Consider the following 18,338-nt stretch of genomic DNA (forward strand, 5'->3'; position numbering starts at 1 on the left):
AACTTAGTAAATTAAAAAATGATGCAAAGAAAGATCTTTACCCGAAATACAGTGCCAACATTCACAAACGTAAAATAGCACAATACGAGGGAGGGGACAAAATTGGCCGTATTCTGGCTTATAAAGTGGCGGAAGCTAGAGCAGGCTCTTTAATTTCCAACATACGGGGTTCAGATAACAATATATATAATAATCCACAGGAAGTGTTAGAGCAATTTGCTAGCTTCTACAAAACTCTATATACCCCAGAAAATCAACCGGATTCTGATCTTATACGGGATTATATTGATAAATATACACCAAGGTCTGCTGATAGGCCAGATCTGAGCTTTTTGTCTGACAATTTAACAATGATAGAGTTACACCAGACTATCAACTCCTTGCCCGGGGGCAAAGCAGCAGGGGAAGATACCATCCCGTTAGAGTTATACAAGGCCTGTTTGCCTGAACTAGACTTACTATTATTAGAAGTTATGCAGTCAGTAGGAACGAACGGAAATGCACCTAAATCATGGAATAAGGCGAAAATAATATTTTTTTTAAAAAAGGATAAACCGAAGGATGAGAGGGGGGTCATACCGACCAATCTCATTGATTAATACTGACGCTAAACTTTTTGCTAAAATACTTGCACTTAGACTGGCACCTATTATGCCCCAACTAGTTAACACACAACAACACAGCTTTATTTTTGGGAGAGACACCACCTCACATGTAAACGTGGCTATTACGGCTTTTGACGTCGCAGAGATAGAATCCACCCCATTAGGCATGATCTTATTAGATGCAGAAAAAGCATTTGATCGAGTGGGGTGGAACTATCTCTGGAGTGCACTGTCCAAAATAGGGTTTAGGGGAAGGTTTCTGAGGGGTATACAGGCCTTATATAATAACCCCATTGCCTGTACTAGCTATAACGGTTTAACTTCCTCAGATTCCCAATTCTGCATGGCACACGCCAAGGCTGCCCTCTCTCACCTCTTTTATTTGCTCTTTCTTTAGAACCTTTTTTAATGGCTCTCAATTCTCAAAACCTGATTGTCCCTTTCAGCTCTGGTTCAAAAGAGCTTAAACTGACCGCTTACGCTGATGATATTGCCGTTTATACACACAATATAAATTAGGCTCTAAGAGAAATTAAATTAGAAGCTACTAAATTTGGGAAAGTGTCTGGATACAGGCTTAATATACAAAAGACGCAAGTCATTGCCAATTACTCACCATCTACGGCCACTCCAGAGATCTGCAAGGTAGCTACTTATCTTGGTGTTAAGATTACGGCCAAAATACAAGAAATAAATCATATTAATTACAACGAATTAATCAAATCCACAGCTTTATTTTTAAAGAAATGGCATAGGTTACCCTTGAATATTATCGGCAGAATCAATCTTATTAAGATATTACCTAAATTCCTATACCTATTTCGATCGATCCCGTTAGCACTGAATAACCGGTTTTTTCAACGATTAGATGGCATCTTTAACAGCTTTATCTGGGGCTACAAAAAAGCAAGAAGATCATTGAAATACTTGAAAAACACCACGAACGAGGGAGGGCTTAATTTTCCAGATTTTAAGTTGTACTTTTGGTCTTCATTTTTCTTACGATTACGTTCTTTACTTCATAAAGGGGGAAGTAAATTTTTTCATCAATTTATGCTGAAACAAGAGTCAAACATGTTTTTGTTTAGAGTAAATGACCCCAACTATTTCAAGAGGGTAAGGTTCAAGACGGCCAGGGATATAGTAAAGATATGGAAAAACATACTGACTTATAGTAGGACTTCATTTTTCCATCCAAAGCTACCGTTATGCAGCAACCCAGGTCTTCCAAGTGTATTTTCCGACAATACTAATAACATATGGGCCGAGAAGGGAATTAATACTCTGGCCAATTTATATGGCCCACAGGGGTTTGGTGACTTCAGAATGCTTAAAATAACATTCGATTTACCAGAACATGCCAGATATAAGTGTCTACAGATTCATGATTTTTTAATTAATAAAAAAAAGATTCGAAATATTACAGAATGTGACATATGGACCGGTTTATATTCTAAAAAAACCAAATCAGTCATTAGTGGGGCGTATAAGCTACTTGTAAAATACAAAACAAATGACCTGTCTAAACTAATGGAAAAATGGGGGGCCCAACTCGGCCTAAATGTTACCATGAAGCAAATAGAGAACTCGCTGTCTAATATTAATAAGCTAGTTAGATCTTCCAGCCTTAGGCTACAGCAGTTTAGAACAACTTGTATGCTCTATTACACTCCGGCAAGAATCTCTAGGTGGTCCCCTAATCCTGATTTCACAGATCGTACAAAATGCCCTAAATGTTCCGAAGTAGCTGCTAATCTAGTACACATGCTATTCTCTTGCCCCAAGCTTAAGACTTTTTGGGATAAGGTCCAAGATACATGTAGTCTTAAGAAGATTGGGCTGCCCATGCTTTCTGCTTCTTTAATTCTGTTAGATTGTAATACTTCCCCAACCCCTCAATCTCCCTTGGCAACTATACTAATTTCTTGTGCTAAACTAACTATCGCAAGAGCCTGGATTGCTACGACCCACCTACTGTTTGGGATTGGTGGGCTCTAGTAATGGAAATATATTCCATGGTACTTGCCTTAGCAAATACAAGGGGTGGACGCTCTTTGGTCAAATTTGAAAGAAAATGGGGAACCTGTTGTTTGACTTGATATGACGTTGTCAAGCTTTATCTTTATTTGACTCATTATGAAATATACTAGCTACTTTTTTTTTTCCTGCTGTTTTATGAATTTGTATGTATATGATCTTTTGGTGTTTTATTAATGATACCTTCAGTACTTCTTACTTCTCATGTATTTGATTTGTATATTTAATAATTTTTCTCTTAATATTTTCCATGTCCTGGATATATATATGTATTTTTCTTTTCTTTTTCTGTCAACCTGTTTACAATAAAAATTGAAAAAAAAAAAAAGGAAAGTGCATGGCTGGGGCAGGAGCCCTGTTCAGTGTCATGGTACGAGACTTATAGGGACTCAGAATGACCGTTTAGGTCCTATTAGAATGGAAATCAGCCAGCCATTGTAAAGCTGTTCTGTGGATACCAATCTCTTTCAACCTACCAAGTATCCTGGGATGGGATACAGTATGAAATGCTGCAGACAAGTCTAGCAGCACCAACATTGAAGGTGTGTTTAGCATCGAGAGAGCATCTGATGTGTTCAGTGACCGCTACCAGGGCAGTCTCTGTGCTGTGCGATGGTCTAAAACCGGACTGAAACGAGTGTAAGATTCTGTTGGCCTCCAAATATTCTGTAAGTTGTTTGTGTTTCTCTAGTAGCTTCCCTAGTAAAGGGAGGAGTGAGATTGGTAGGTGCCAAATTGGCCTTTTTGTAAAAACATCTGATCTGAGACGTCTTTTTGTCCAATGGAATTTTACTCTGTTGATAGATAAATAGGGAACAGATTAAGGGGGCGAGCTCATATGAGAGGTCTGCCATAATTCTGGGAGGGCAGACATCTGAGGGAGAGCCTGACTTAGCTTAGACAAGAAGTTTTCTAAATGGTCTCTGGTGAATAATCTTCAAATGTACTTCAGCTCGTAGCACAATTAGGGGGAAGTGTACAAAAATCAAGTGGACTGGAGAAATTTTGATAAATCATTTAGATTTTGTCTTCAAAGTAGTTGGCGAAGGCATCACAGAGTGTTTGTGAAATAGTTATTTCTAGGGAGCATGCAGACGGATTTATGAAGGCATTAAGCACTTGTAGTTTGTCAAACAGCGTGACACCTGCATCTTTAGAAGTACCTTGGCTTGATTCTATCACAACAGTAACTTGGCAGGTTTGCACAAACATGATTATATTTTATCCAGACGAGTCTTAATTTAAAATCCTCATGCACCTTCAGAGACCTTACATGAACATATCGGTACAAACATTTGGAAAAAGGAGGAACAGGAGGGGTATTGTGTCACTTCAATAAATGACCGACTGTCTGACTCCAGGCGACTCTGCACAAACCAGCTCGCACTTTATCCAGGACAAAGGCAGGAAAAGTACTTAATTTTTAACAAACCAATAATGCCATTAAACTGATGGTGGAGATGCAGGGGTTCTGGCGTGCTGCACGTCGGTCCCGGCATCAGCTAGAAATAGCCGGCATAAGTGACGTGAGTGGAGCAGCTAGCCTGGTACCTGCTGCTGACAGGGCAAACTGGAATTAAGGCTAAAACATTCCTGCACGCAAACGACACAAGCTGCGGGGGACCATGAAGCAGGGTGTCAGGGAAGCATCCCTGGCAGCTAGTGACCGAGTTAAAGTAGCACGCATTAAAATACAATTAAACTAATAACCAGTAAACATGTAGTACATTTATTTCCCCAGGCAGTTGAAGTGTTTTGCTTACATTCCTGAAGCTGTAGGGTGGAGAATCAACACTGAAGTGGGAGCAGAGGAGACACATCCCCTGCTGATTAGTCTCAGTGTAGCTTGGACATTTGGTAGATAGTGTTGGTGAAAGGTGGGCCTTCAGTCTCTCTTGTTAAGATAAAAGGCCATCCTTTTGTCTCGTCCCTGATCGATGTTCAGTGTGGCCGCTGATAGCTAGGGACAGACAGCTCTTACTTCTTTGTGCATCTGTGGGGGTGGTCCATAATGTCGATCACTCTGCTGTGAGAAGTATCGCTGTACACCAGTGGTTTTAAAACTTCTTAATGCAGCGTCCCACCAGTGAAGTAAAAAAAATCATCCGAACCGCCCGCTCCATCAAACTTTTCTACGATTATTCTATTAAACTGGCTTTGTTTAAATATGACTTATTTAAACATTTGTAGAAACCTGGCTCTTTATATACTGTACCAAAGTAAAGTATAGTGTGCACAGAGTCCAGTGGATCTCCAGACGCTTAAGTAGACAATACTCAGCTCTATTTGTGGCAGTGTGGTCGAGCAGTTAGGCTTATCAGAGGGCTGTGTTAAGCATTTGTTGTACATAGTCATGGAAAGATATTTTAACGCACACAATGCCTGAATCCAAGACCTATATTTTTGTATAAAAGTTATTACTTTGTTATTTTATTATTAAAACGTTGCAGGTAAATAACAGTTTCAAGTATAGCAGCACATTTCAAATACGCTAGGTATTGTTGTAAAGGCCTAAAAGTACTATACAGGAGTATTACCTTCATGTTACTTTTATGTTACTGTTTGTCTACGGCAACACATTACCCTTTTATCCCTGCTTGTCTCATAGATGAGCCTGCACATGCAGTTCACTTTATTTTATTTATTTATTTTTTGCTATTTTTAAAGCGCGCAAATACCCATACGGGTGTCTCGGCGCTAGTGATCAGAGAACTCCTTACTCTTTGAGGGTAGTTAAACAGAGGAGAAAAGCCATGTCTTGAGGCTCTTTCGAAATTTAATGAGGGTGGGGGCAGTTTTGATATGCAGTGGGAGGGTATTCCATAATTTGGCAGTAGCTGTAGTAAAGCACCTGTCTCCCCAAGTGGCTTTTTTTGTCCGAGGGACAGACCGCATGCAAGTAGTAGAGGATCGAAGTGTTCTGCGATGCTCCAGAGGATGAAGAGCTATTTTTAGGAACTTAGGCCCTGGATATTTTAGGGTCTTGTAAGCTATACAAAGAGCCTTAAATTTTATTCGGTTCCTGATTGGGAGCCAGTGGAGCTCTTTGATGCGGTGGGATACTGAAGTGAATTTGGGGATTGAAAGTAAAATTCTTGCAGCCGCATTCTGGACGGTCTGGAATTTGTTAAGGACTCCTTCCTGCGCATTGAGAAGCAGGGAATTGCAGTAGTCCATTTTTGAGAACACAAGAGTACTAATGAGAGTTTTGCCAGCTGACTGAGGTAGATATGGAAGAAGTTTCTTGATTTTTTTAAGTATAAAGAATGCAGATGATATCACGGCATTGGCGTGGTGGTGGAAGGTCAGTTTGTTATCGGAGATAACTCCCAAGTTACGAACCTTAGTCACCGGTTCGGGGGGGGATCCCAGCTCCGGTGGCCACCATTGTGGGGACCATGCTGGTTTCAAGCTCCCGAATGTCATCACCTCCGTTTTATCAGAGTTAAGCTTGAGGCAATTTGATGACATCCAGGAGCTTATTGCCTTCATACCCTCCCGGAAGTTGGCTGCTACGCTAGTTCCGTTATCATGTACCGATAGCACTAATTGCGTGTCATCGGCATATGTGGTCAGTGCAATGCCATAGGATTTTATCACCCTCGCCAAGTCCGATACGTAGATATTAAAAAGCGTCGGACTTAGCGAGGAACCTTGTGGGACTCCACAGGGGAGAGAGAAGGTCTGGGAGGTGTAGTTACCCATTTTGACAATCTGTGGCCGGTTGGCGAGAAATGAAGCAATCAGGTCTTTGGCCGTTCCTCCTATTCCCAGGGCTGCGACACGGTCGATCAAAGTGATATGATCGACCGTGTCAAATGCAGCGGAGAGATCTAGGAGTATCAAGACAGCTGATCCTCCCTTGTCCATAGTTGTTCTAATTTCGTCCGCGGCTTTCAGTAGTGCCGTCTCAGTCCCGTGTCCCTGCCTGAAACCGAACTGAGTGTCGTCTAGCAAGTTGTTGTCATTTATGAATTTTGACAGCTGCAGGTTCATGGATTTTTCAAAAATCTTTGCTGGAAATGGGAGACAAGCGATCGGTCTATAGCTTGCTGGAAGAAGAGGGTCTAGCGTGGGTTTTTTCAGCAAAGGTTTTATTATCGCTTCTTTCCAGACAGAAGGATATGTTCCCGTAGTGAACATGGCATTACATATTGTGGCTAGTGAAGGGGAAATTGCTTCCGGTATGCGGTTGAGAATGGAAGGGGGACAAGGGTCCAGGGGAGAGCCAGATTTGGTGCTGACTACTAGACGTTGAATATGATCTTTATCTACAGGGTTAAAAGATAAAAAAGTTGGTGAATTGCTAGTAGAGGGAGAAGTCACAGATTGTAGAGGGGTAGATCGCGAAAAAGTCTGGAAGATGGAACTGACTTTTTCCTCAAAGAAACTAGCCAAGGCATCGGTCAGTGATTGAGAAGTCTCTAAGGGCGGCGTCGGGGGGTTGGATAAGGTGGTGACTACCCTGAATAATTCTCCTGATGAATTTTTTGCCTGGTTGATCTGAGTGATAAAGTAGTGACTTTTCTCAGTAGTTATCGCTCTTTTGTAGATAGCGAGGGCATTTTTGTAGTTGGATTTGTCTGCCGGGCTGTAGTTGCGGCGCCATTGTCTTTCCAGGTTCCTGCAATGTTGTTTCTGCATGCGTAGGGCCTCCGTGAACCATGGGGCTGAAGGTGTTGTTCTATTTCGGTGTGTTGTTTTGGGAGGGGCTAGTTTGTTACAGGCCAAGTCCAGGTTGGACAGGTAGTTTAGAGATGCTTTGGTAGGGTCTTGCTCAGTAGGGATATATGTATCCTGTATCATCTCTGCTAATTGAGATATATCAATATTTTTCCAGTCTCAGGCCTTCACTTGCTCGCCGGCAGATGTGTGTGCTGCCACTCACAAGTGTTCCATCAATTCTTATGGCAAGAAACCTCCCTCATTCCCCTTACACTTCACACTGAATTAACCCGTTGTGTAGGTCTCACCTACGCAGCGCGCATATGCTGCATAGAAGGACCTTTAGCAGTCGCTCCGCTCTTTTTGCGGGAGCAAGCAGCAGCGCGCATGCTAATTGGCTGTTGCTCGCTCCCGCAAGGCGGATGGTGTCACAAGCACGAGTATGCTTGAAAACAGCTGCTGCTTCTTAGCGTGATCGCTTTCATGGCCTCGTGGCCAATGCTTGTCTTCATTTTCTCTTTCACTTTTGCATACACATTTAAGGAGATTGTGCAGTCAGAACGGCACAGTGTGTTCCGGTTCAGGAATTCTAAAAACCTTGTAGTTGTAGTTACAACCAGTTATACACAACCTTTACTGTCCATCAACTTCCTGAAGCAAAGCTCTCTGAAGCTGCACTGTGCAGCATGAAGCACTGAACAAGTGGCTGTGGAGTGAACATGACATTAAACATATACTGTTCCCTGGTGCATCTTGATGCTGAATATGGACTATGACATTTATTTTATGCTGCATGTTGGAGAATGGAATGGTTCCCCCTTTTTCTCCCGCATGTTTTTTACACTTCTGTATTTATCACCCATCCCCCCCGCCACAGGCCTTCACTTGCTCGCCGGCAGATGTGTGTGCTGCCAAATCAGGCTACCCAGCTGCTCCCTGACCTACAGTGATTCAGTCTCAAGGCACTCAGACTTCTCGTTTATTTTGAATGTTTTGTCTTGTAATTATTTCTGCTGGAGGTTGTCATAAGGCAGCATGAGCATCTGCAACCAATCATGGTACCTTCCCAGAGAATAATTACCACATTAAGGGCTCGTGCTTCGAGTGCCTGCAGATGAGCTGGCATGCGAGGACCACTGTGCAGGGACTCTTTAATAAGGTGCATTTTCACTTTGAGATCTCTCCCTTTTGTTTTCTGCTTCATCCTTTTCATCTTCTGTCTTCGTGTGTTTTGTCTACTTTTGTTGGCACCAGATTATTCTCTCTTGAGACTGTTGTACCAGTGAATGTTGTTTTCTGCATCCTGTGATTCTTGTACTCAACGCTGTATGAGTGTTCTGCTATGAATTATACACGTGTTGGAAGAAGATGATCATCTCGTGCTCTTTTGTACCGCAACTTTTTTTAACTGGATTTTTTTAACCGTCTCTAAATTATGCAGCTGTTGTAGGGATTCGATAATTGATTCTGCCTTTTGGTTAATAGAGAATTGAAGGGATTGGAAGACTGGTTCTGCCTCTTGGCTGTGCAGACATTGTAGTGGTTGATTGAGTCCTTGGTCCGGGCTGTTGTGCGTGTATACAGATACTGTGCAGCTTAAATAGTGTGTTCTGTCTATTGAGATCTGGAGTGACAGTGCATCTGCCTGCATTACTTATTGTTACCAACTCTCTAAAATATATATGGAGTGGGCTTTGGCTCCTTGCATAATTGTATTGGCTGTTGGGTGTCTTCTTCCTCCGCCTATGGGAAGGGTTCCTTAGAATGCATAAGGGAAAGTTTTCCACGCGAAAAGTAAACCCAATCATCACACTGTTGGTCACATTCAAATCTTTCTCTCGTATCTGCATTTTATACAGAAATCATTTGCTTTTCATGGATTTAGTCACAACCGAAAATAGTTTATAAAGAAAATATGAAAGTGCTTTTCATGTAACGCTTCCTACCACATCTTGTTATATCTATGAGCTGTAAACAAGTGCTCCTATTGTTATCTAGTTAAAAGGTACTCACATTACTGACCTCTTAAAGATTAAAAGGTCAGGACTGAAGGCGGAGGAAAAGCAGCCATTTTAACTTCATAACTTTTGAGCATGTCACACTCTCTTCTGCCATTTCTAAATGCTCTAAATAACGTGTTAGTTACACTATTTATGATACTCCGTTTACGGCCTTAGCAAAAATGCAAGACTGAGTCTGTTTTAATTTTGACTCTTTACCGGACAACAATTCCTTTGTTTGAGTAGTAAATGTTGGTTAAATACAAATCCTAACTAAATTCAGTAGGTTAAGATACCATCTAAAACGCAACTGGTCTACCAAAATTTCCACACAGATTCAAACTAGGTGATCCCAAACTACTTTTTATTTATGAAGCAACCCTTGTGTAATTTTTTATGACAGTCTTTACTATATAATCATGAAACAAACAACATCATTTAAAACACACAGAGTTAACAACATACCCCACAATTCTAAAACCATGTTATCCCTTTTTTTCAATTTTTTTTTCTCGTGACACTGGGTTTTAATTAACCCGCTTTGAGGAAAACGTACTTCTCCCCCTCTGCCTATACATTGCTCTCTAGCTCTTTGTTGCTGCCCTCCACCCTGTACTCCGTGTCTCTTCCCCTGGCCCACACACCCTCTTTCCGTTGTCCGTACCTTCTCCTCCCCCACGGCCCTGTATATTGCTTTGCATCCAGCTGAACGCTGACCCCACCACCATATTACTTTTACAACACTCTGGCCATCCTTGTTGCTTGCCCCCACCATCCTGCAGTTTGCAATGCAATAGGTCTCGCATTTTAGAAACCTATTTGAATTGTAAATGAAATGGCCTTTTAGGTGTGTTTTAAACACATAAATAAAAGGCATTGTCATTTACAATGCCAATAGGTTAAAATCTCGCAATTGCGAGACCTATTGCATTGCAAATGCTTGTTCTATTAGATTTCTGTGGCTTAAATGATTGTATAAGAAGTTCTGGTAACATTTAGAGGCTTCCACTTTTGTTGCAGAGTTTCATTTATGATTGTAAGGCAAGATTTTATTTTTCTCTATCTCCCATCACTGAAATTGATGTTGGTGCCGTTTTTCCACAAGTTTTGGTCTATAAGGGCAAGCCTCACCAATGACCCCAGCACCGCCAAAACTAACCTACATGAAGGAATGAAAGAAGTTGCCGAATGGATGAAACATAGCCGTCTGAAACTGAACTCAGATAAAACAGAAGTCCTCATCTTAGGTACATCCCCCTCTGCATGGGACGACTCTTGGTGGCCAGAAGCCCTTGGAAAAGCACCCATCCCGACGGACCACGCACGGAACCTAGGCGTTATCCTGGATTCTTCACTCTCAATGAACAGACAAGTCAACGCCGTATCCTCATCCTGCTTCAACATTCTCCGCATGCTCAAAAAAACATTTCGCTGGATCCCCACCGAAACCAGAAAAACAGTCACCCATGCTCTTGTCACGAGCCGACTGGACTACGGAAACACCCTCTACGCAGGTACTACCGCTAAACTCCAGAAGAAACTCCAACGAATCCAAAACGCCTCAGCCAGGATCATATTAGACATCCCGCGCAACGAACACATCTCTGGCCACCTGAAAGACCTCCACTGGCTACCCGTCAATAAGAGGATCACTTTCCGACTGCTAACCCACGCACACAAATCACTCTACGACATCGGACCGGAATGCCTCAACTCACGACTGTCCTTCTACACCTCCTCCCGCCAACTACGTTCTTCCAGCCAAGCCTTCGCCACTGTACCTCGCATCAACAAGACCACCATGGGAGGCAGATCCTTCTCACACCTGGCTGCTAAAACATGGAACTCACTCACCTTCGCCTTACCCAGAACCACCTAGCATTCAGAAAGCAACTCAAAACGTGGAAATTTGACAAGTAATCCTCCTCCCCTCCCTAAGCGCCTTGAGACCCTCTGGGTATGTAGTGCGCTATATAAATTCGTTGACTTGACTTGACTAGATTTGTGGGGCGGTCCGCCATCGGAGCGACAGCCTGCAGGAGGGGGCGATGGTTATACAAATGCACAATGTTACTGTACCTCTCAGATTGGTGCACGCAGGCTGGTGAGGCACAATCAAAACTGTGGAGTATCTTGAGTAAAAATCATTCTTACCTTATTAATGTGTTAGTTTTGTTGATGTGAACAGTATCCTTGTCATGTTCTGTTGCTGCGGGGTACATACTCTGGTAATGGTTTCTTTTTCTTGGTTTCTAGAACAATTTTAAAGCACTTTATTGTACATTTATTCGTTTCTTCTCGGAGTTTAATGAATATCTTTTGTTTTAACAGGCAGAAGTGGACTTGGCCATGAAGCGTTGCAGAAGCGCAAAGCAGAGGAGAAGCTTGAAAATTATAGGCGAAAGATACAGATGAGACAGCGTGCGTCGGAGCAAGCTGCAGACCACTTCCGAATGCGGTTCAAGAGCAAGCATGAAGAAATGAGGATTGAGGCAGATTTTAGGAAAAGTCAAAGAGCCTGTCTACAGCTCGACGAGCAGAAGGGCTTGCAAGCCCCTCAGGAACTGTGGTTCTGGCCCAAGATTGACGAACCGGAGGATGAGGAGGAGGAGGAGGAGGAGGAGGAGGATGGGGATGACAAAGAGGACTCCACGGCGGAAGAGCTGACTTCCCTGGAGAAGCTGCAGGCTCTGACAGCCTACTTAAGAGAGAAACATCTCTACTGCATTTGGTGTGGAACTGCCTATGAAGATGGCGATGACCTGGCTTCCAGCTGTCCTGGCGACTGCGCTGCTGACCACGACTGAAGTGGCAGCGCCTGTGGGAGGCGCTTTGAGGGTAGGACTGAAGCATTCCCAAAGGACACATGGAACTGCAAACAATCACAAACTGAGCCCTCCCCACAGTAGGGGTGATGTCCAGTGTCATGACCTTTATGCAGGAAGTAAAAAGATGCATTTCCTTTTTTTGCCCTTAATAGCTCTAGATATCAAGATGGTAATTTATGTTTTTCAGTTAATAAATAAAAGTGTTGTTGCACAATGCGATGGAAGATTTGCATACCTTACATTGGTTTGGTGTACATGGATGTGTTTGTATATTTTCTGTGCACTTCATTGCAAAGTCCATTACTGTTTTTCATCCGTTTTTTTACCACACACGGCTCTGTTGTTAATTTTGGGTGAGCCGAGGTTCCTTCTGCAATGCAAGAAAGGCAAAGGGCACTGCAGTGTTTTGTCTAGTGGTCAGGCTGTTACAGCTTAGGGGGCACGCCAAGCCAGCGGAAACTGTCTCCAGACCCCACACATGGGCTTCCAGTATGGTACTTAAATTGTCACTTAAGCTACTTCAGAATGAAACGTAAAACACACCGCAGGGGTGTGGAATTTAATAAAATATCTACTTGTAAATCTACTTGTCCTGTAATAAAATCCACTTGTCCCTTTGGTGCCATGTAGTGTGGGGACAAATTATGGCAGCAATCTCATTTGATGAGAGCTCTGATATAGCCTCTCTGATTATGCCATGGCTCATACCATCGTAGTGGTTGAATACTTGCAATCCCCTTATGTTGCCACGTTTCTGAAGATCTACATACTGGGGCTGAAGGTAGTGGTAAGCAATAGTTCCAGGGTTCTAATGCCTTTTTGAGTCTGTGCAAACCTATTAACATTCATGTTTTGATGGTTTTCAACAAATCTTCTGTAATCTTTTCCCATCCTGAGAAATGTTGGAAATTTACTCCTGACGCTGGCAGACTTAAACCTTCTTCCAGAGTTGGGAAAAAAAGTGGTTGGAGGGAAAGTGAACTTGCAAACACTCAGATTTTCTCATGAGAAAATCTACACATGCATATTTGCTCATGCCAAAATGAAGTTCAGAAATATTTTCTTGGAGTATTAATTCTTGTTCTACTTCTGTAATTTCTTAGGAATTCATGAAAGCCTTATGGCTGCACTTAATGCAAAGACATATACCATGGGCGCACTTTGAGACTTTCTTTAATAATTGGGCCCCTAATTTGGTCTGGCGCTGACCGTGACCTTTTGTGTTTATTAAAATTCTGTCTCTCTGCCTGATTATCGGCTGGCTTCACTGTGAGTGATGGCATTCTGCTCTTTCACAAGGAGCATGTCGGCACACTGAGTAGTTTTGTTCAGTGCCAGTAACTACTGTGGCAATGTGTGCTTTTTGATACCAAAAAACACTTTTTGCTTTTGCCAATGTTTTTTTGTTATAATGGTGAGGGCCAGGCAGCTCCCACACAGTAAGGTTTTACAAAAATCACGCTAAAACAAGTCACACATTGGCAAAACTAAAAAGCTGACCATCAATTTCACTTCTACTGGCTTTGCCAATGCTTGTTTATTTGTGTTTCCCATAATCTTACTGAAACTGGTTACACTGATTTTCCATTATGAATATTTTTGGGAGATACTAGCATGCATCAACACATGTTACTAAATGATGCTGCAAATAAATGGTACCTGATATTTTACAGTAGTTAAGCAAAACATTTTTTTTTCCTACTTTCATTTTTTTATAGGAACATTTTTTTTTTAAAGCAAAGACTCATCAATCTTGCTTTCAAGCTTCTGCAAATATTTGCATCATTATACATAGCCTCATATTGCTAAACTTTGAAAACGTGTGTACACATTTATGCTGGGACCACTGTCAGTAGTGCAGTCAGAGCTTTTACTTGGAGAGCTCACCCTAATAATAAAGGCTTTCAATTAATGAACCATCAATACAAGTTTGAACAGCATTGACACGTGGACACACATTTTACATCAACTGTAGGCCAAGCCCTTCACTGATCCATAATGTAGTACTGTAAACTAGCAGCCAAAGGGTTCTTGCTGCAGGGGGTTGGGCCTACTTATCTCAAGGACAAAATACACATTAAAACTTGTTGCCTTGACCCCAAAAAATATGTCCTGGACGTCGGGTTATAGGATTCCACATTCCTGGTGACACAGGGATACTCCATGCCCCCAGCCCTCCAGTGCCCCAGCACTCCAATACCCCCAGCCCTCCATGAACCCACCTGAATGCTCCTTGCCTCCAGCCCTCCTATGCACCCAGTCCTCCATGCACCCACCCGAATATTGTGTGCTCCCAGCCCTCCATGACCCAAGCCCTCCATGCCCCCAGCCCTCCATGTACCCACCTGGATACTCCATGCCCCCAGCCCTCCATGTACCCACCTAGATACTCCATGCTTCCAGCCCTCCATCCACCCACCTGGATACTCCAGTCCTCCAATGCCCCAGCCATCTATGCTTCCAGCCCTCCATGCACCCACCTGGATACTCCATGCCCCCAGCCATCCAATGCCCCCAGCCGTCCATGCTTATAGCCCCCATGCACCCACCCAGATGTTCCATACCCCAGCCCTCCATACACCCACCCAGATACTCCATGCCCCCAGCCCTCCATGCACCCAGCCCCCCACCCCCTGGCAGATTTGGCTTAGTCACTCTCTCAGCTCTCCTGGAACTTAGAACCCCCCACCTCTAGTGTTAATGACACTTTCCAACAACACACCAAGCGTTTGAGATGAGTGAGAGGTCTGTCCATCCTGGAGTTGGGGGAGGGAGGGGTGGCCCTCTGTGTATAGGAAAGCCAAGCAAGAGAGGGTGATGGTTGCGCTGAGGTGCACAACATGACAGGCAGAGTGAGGAGCACACATGCACAAGACAGGCAAAGAGAGAGGAAAACAGGTGCACAAGACAGGCAACGAGAGGCAAACAGACACACAAGACAGGCAAAGAGAGAGGCAAATAGGTGCACAAGACAGGCAGAGTGAGAGGCAAACAGATGCACAAGACAGGCAGAGTGAGAGGCAAACAGATGCACAAGACAGGCAGAGTGAGGAGCAAACCGATGCACAAGACAGGCCGAGCGATAGGCAAACAGACACACAAGACAGGCAAAGAGAGAGGCAAATAGGTGCACAAGACAGGCGGAGTGAGAGGCAAACAGATGCACAAGACAGGCGAGGCGGAGAGAGGCAAATGGGTGCACCAGACAGGCAAAGAGAGAGGAAAACAGGTGCACAAGATAGGCAGAGTGAGAGGCAAACAGGTGCACAAGACAGGCAGAGTGAGAGGCAAACAGGTGCACAAGACAGGCTGAGTGAGAGGCAAACAGACGCACAAGACAGGCAAAGAGCGAGGCAAACAGGTGCACAAGACAGGCAGAGTGAGAAGCAAACAGACAGACAAGACCGACAGAGTGAGGAGCAAACAGGTGCACAAGACCGGCAGAGTGAGAGGCAAACAGATGCACAAGACAGGCCGAGCAAGAGGGAAACATGAACAAAACAGGTGGAGAGAGGCAAACAGGTGCACATTTCAGGCAGAGTGAGAGGCAAACAGGTGCACAAGGCAGGCAGAGTGAAGAACAAACAGATGCACAAGACAGGCAGAGTGAGAGGCAAACAGGTCAATAAATCAATCAAAGCATTTATAAAGCGCACTACTCACCCGTGAGGGTCTCAAGGCGCTGGGGGGGAGTGGAGGAGGGTGTGCTTCTGCTGCTACTGCTCGAAGAGCCAGGTCTTGAGGTGCTTCCTGAAGCTGAGATGATCACGGGTCAGTCGAAGGTGAGGGGCAGGGAGTTCCAGGTCTTCGCTGCCACGTAGAAGAATGATCTTCCTCCGGAGGTGATTCTGGGTATTCGTGGGACGAGGGCGAGGCTGGTGGAGCGGAGCTGGCAGGTGGGGGTGTAGAATGAGAGTCGGCTGTTGAGGTAGCCGGGGCCCATGTTGTGAAGAGCTTTGTGTGTGTGGGTTAGCATTCTGAACGTGATCCTTTTGTTGACTGGGAGCCAGTGGAGGTTTCTCAGGTGGGTGGTTATGTGGTTGTGGCGAGGGATGTCGAGGATGAGTCGTGCGGAGGGGTTTTGTATGCGCTGGAGCCACGTTTGAAGTTTGGCGGTGGTTCCTGCGTATAGGGCGTTCCAGTAGTCCAGTCGCCTGATGACTAGGGCCTGGGTGACTGTTCTTCTGGTTTCTGTGGGGATCCACCGATCTCGGAGCATTCTCAGGGTGTTGAAGCATGAGGATGAGATGGCGTTGACTTGTTTGGTCATCGTGAGGGAGGAGTCCAGGATAAAGCCCAGGTTGTGTGCGTGGTTCGTGGGTGTCAGTGCGGTTCCCAGCGCCAATGGCCACCAGGAGTTGTCCCAGGCAGATGGGGACTGTCCGAGGATGAGGACTTCCGTCTTGTCCGAGTTGAGCTTGAGACGGCTGTGCTTCATCCAGTCTGCTACTTATTTCATCCCTTCCTGGAAGTTGGTTCTGGCGGTGGCTGGGTCCTTGGTGAGGGAGAGTATCAGCTGGGTGTCATCGGCGTAGGAGATGATGTTGATGTTGTGTTTTCGTGCGATGGTGGCGAGGGGGCTCATGTAGATATTTAAGAGTGTTGGGCTGAGTGAGGATCCTTGAGGGACGCCGCAGATGATCTCGGTGGCCGCGAACAGTTGCACTAGACAAGCAGAGAGAGAGGCAATCAGTTGCATAAGACCCGCAGAGAGAGAGGCAAACAGATGCACAAGACAGGCAGAGTGAGAGGCAAAAAGATGCACAAGACAGACCCTTCGATCGGAGAGTATTCCATGCCTGGTTCCAGATGGTGTGGTCATTGATCGAAGAGGCTGAACAACACGTGGTTTAATCCTCACAATTGGGAAATAAGATAGATAAGAATTGAGAAACGATTGGAAGATTTGATATATTTTGTGGATTTCGGAAGTCCTGATGGTCAGTGATGTAAGAACGTCTGTATCTGATGAAACAGACTATATCTGAAGGCTATATTTGAAGATAAGAACTTGTGAGATGGAAGAATTCAGAAGAAATGTATATAGTTGGAAATAAGAAAAATTGGACACACTTCATCTTTACACTTGTTGGTGCTCAGGAAATTGTGTTGACAAAGGCAGCAGCCCTGTACGTCTGTATTGTGGCAACACCAAACAAAGCATGTGTGCGTCACCTAGGTAATTGAGCAAAGCCCCTTGTAGCAATAGGCCTGCTTCTGGTTTGGGATATTGCTGCTTTTTATTGTAGGGGTTGCAGGTGCACACATAGTCAGCTATTAACCAGAACAGGCCATGTTTGGAGCTAACCCCCTTTGATAAACCTTCAGAGGACATGCTTTATATTAGAGTTATTCCGAGGCCCCTCTATGGGAGGTTTCAGTGTATTTTTTTAATTCAACTGAACTCTCATAAATGTTTCTCATTTTGTACTGTTTTCTTTAAAGTACATTTCCTTTTGAAGTCCAATCATTGGCTGGACATTGATTTCTGTCACCAGGCAGGTCGCTCCCCTCACCGCCACGCAGCCCCATGTGTGACCTGTGACTCTCTGCTACTGCCGCCCGTGTTCAGCCCGCCTGCATCTCTGATTGGTACTGTACTGTTATTGTTATTATTCTTTTGCCTCTGTGTCCATTTTGCCTTTTGTACCTCTTTTGCCCGTTTTCCCCCCTTGTGCCCCCTTCCTTCTCTGTCCCCCCGCCATCCGTTTCCCGCCGCTGTGTCCCTGTGGCCCCTCCCCCTAGTCTCCCATTGGCAGCCCCGCTCACACCTCCCAACTGCTCCTCCCTCTGCCCCTCATATGGAGGCCATGCAGCGGGCGCGCTGCTGGTGTGCCGAAGGTGCGCCATAGGCAAGCCCATCTGCGCCCGTCCGCGCCTGGACCGTGCCCAGCGCCAGAACCCCTGGCCCCCACTGAGGCCAGGAACCCCGACTGAGATACAACACCGCCGCCCTCAAATCACTCAACACCGGACGACCAGCTGCCTGCTACCGAGCCACCCCGAAACGCACCCACGGACCCTTCACCTGCCTAACCTGCACCCCGCCCGCCGGACCTAACAACAACAACCACCACCACCTCAGGTGCATCCTTCTCAACACTCGCTCCTTCCACAAGCCCTCCGTCAAACTCTGGGACCTCCTCGATACAACAGCACCGGATGTCGCCTTCCTTACGGAAACCTGGATGAACGCCTCCTCA

The 18,338-nt window shown here is 44.7% G+C and overlaps 1 protein-coding gene across 1 annotated transcript in view; it reads left to right on the top strand.

The window, feature by feature from the left end:
• GPATCH11 (G-patch domain containing 11) overlaps positions 1-12,395 on the top strand; it is a 43,468-nt gene extending 31,073 nt beyond the window's left edge. Inside the window, exon 2 of the mRNA XM_086964423.1 lies at positions 11,639-12,395. Within this exon, the coding sequence (XP_086820549.1) occupies positions 11,639-12,114 (476 nt within the window). The 3' untranslated portion in view covers positions 12,115-12,395. The remainder of the gene's footprint in view (positions 1-11,638) is intronic.
• Positions 12,396-18,338: the final 5,943 nt, after the last annotated feature.

The sequence above is a fragment of the Lissotriton vulgaris genome, chromosome 3_2 (assembly GCF_964263255.1).
Source record: "Lissotriton vulgaris chromosome 3_2, aLisVul1.2, whole genome shotgun sequence".
Taxonomy (NCBI): Eukaryota; Metazoa; Chordata; class Amphibia; order Caudata; family Salamandridae; genus Lissotriton; species Lissotriton vulgaris.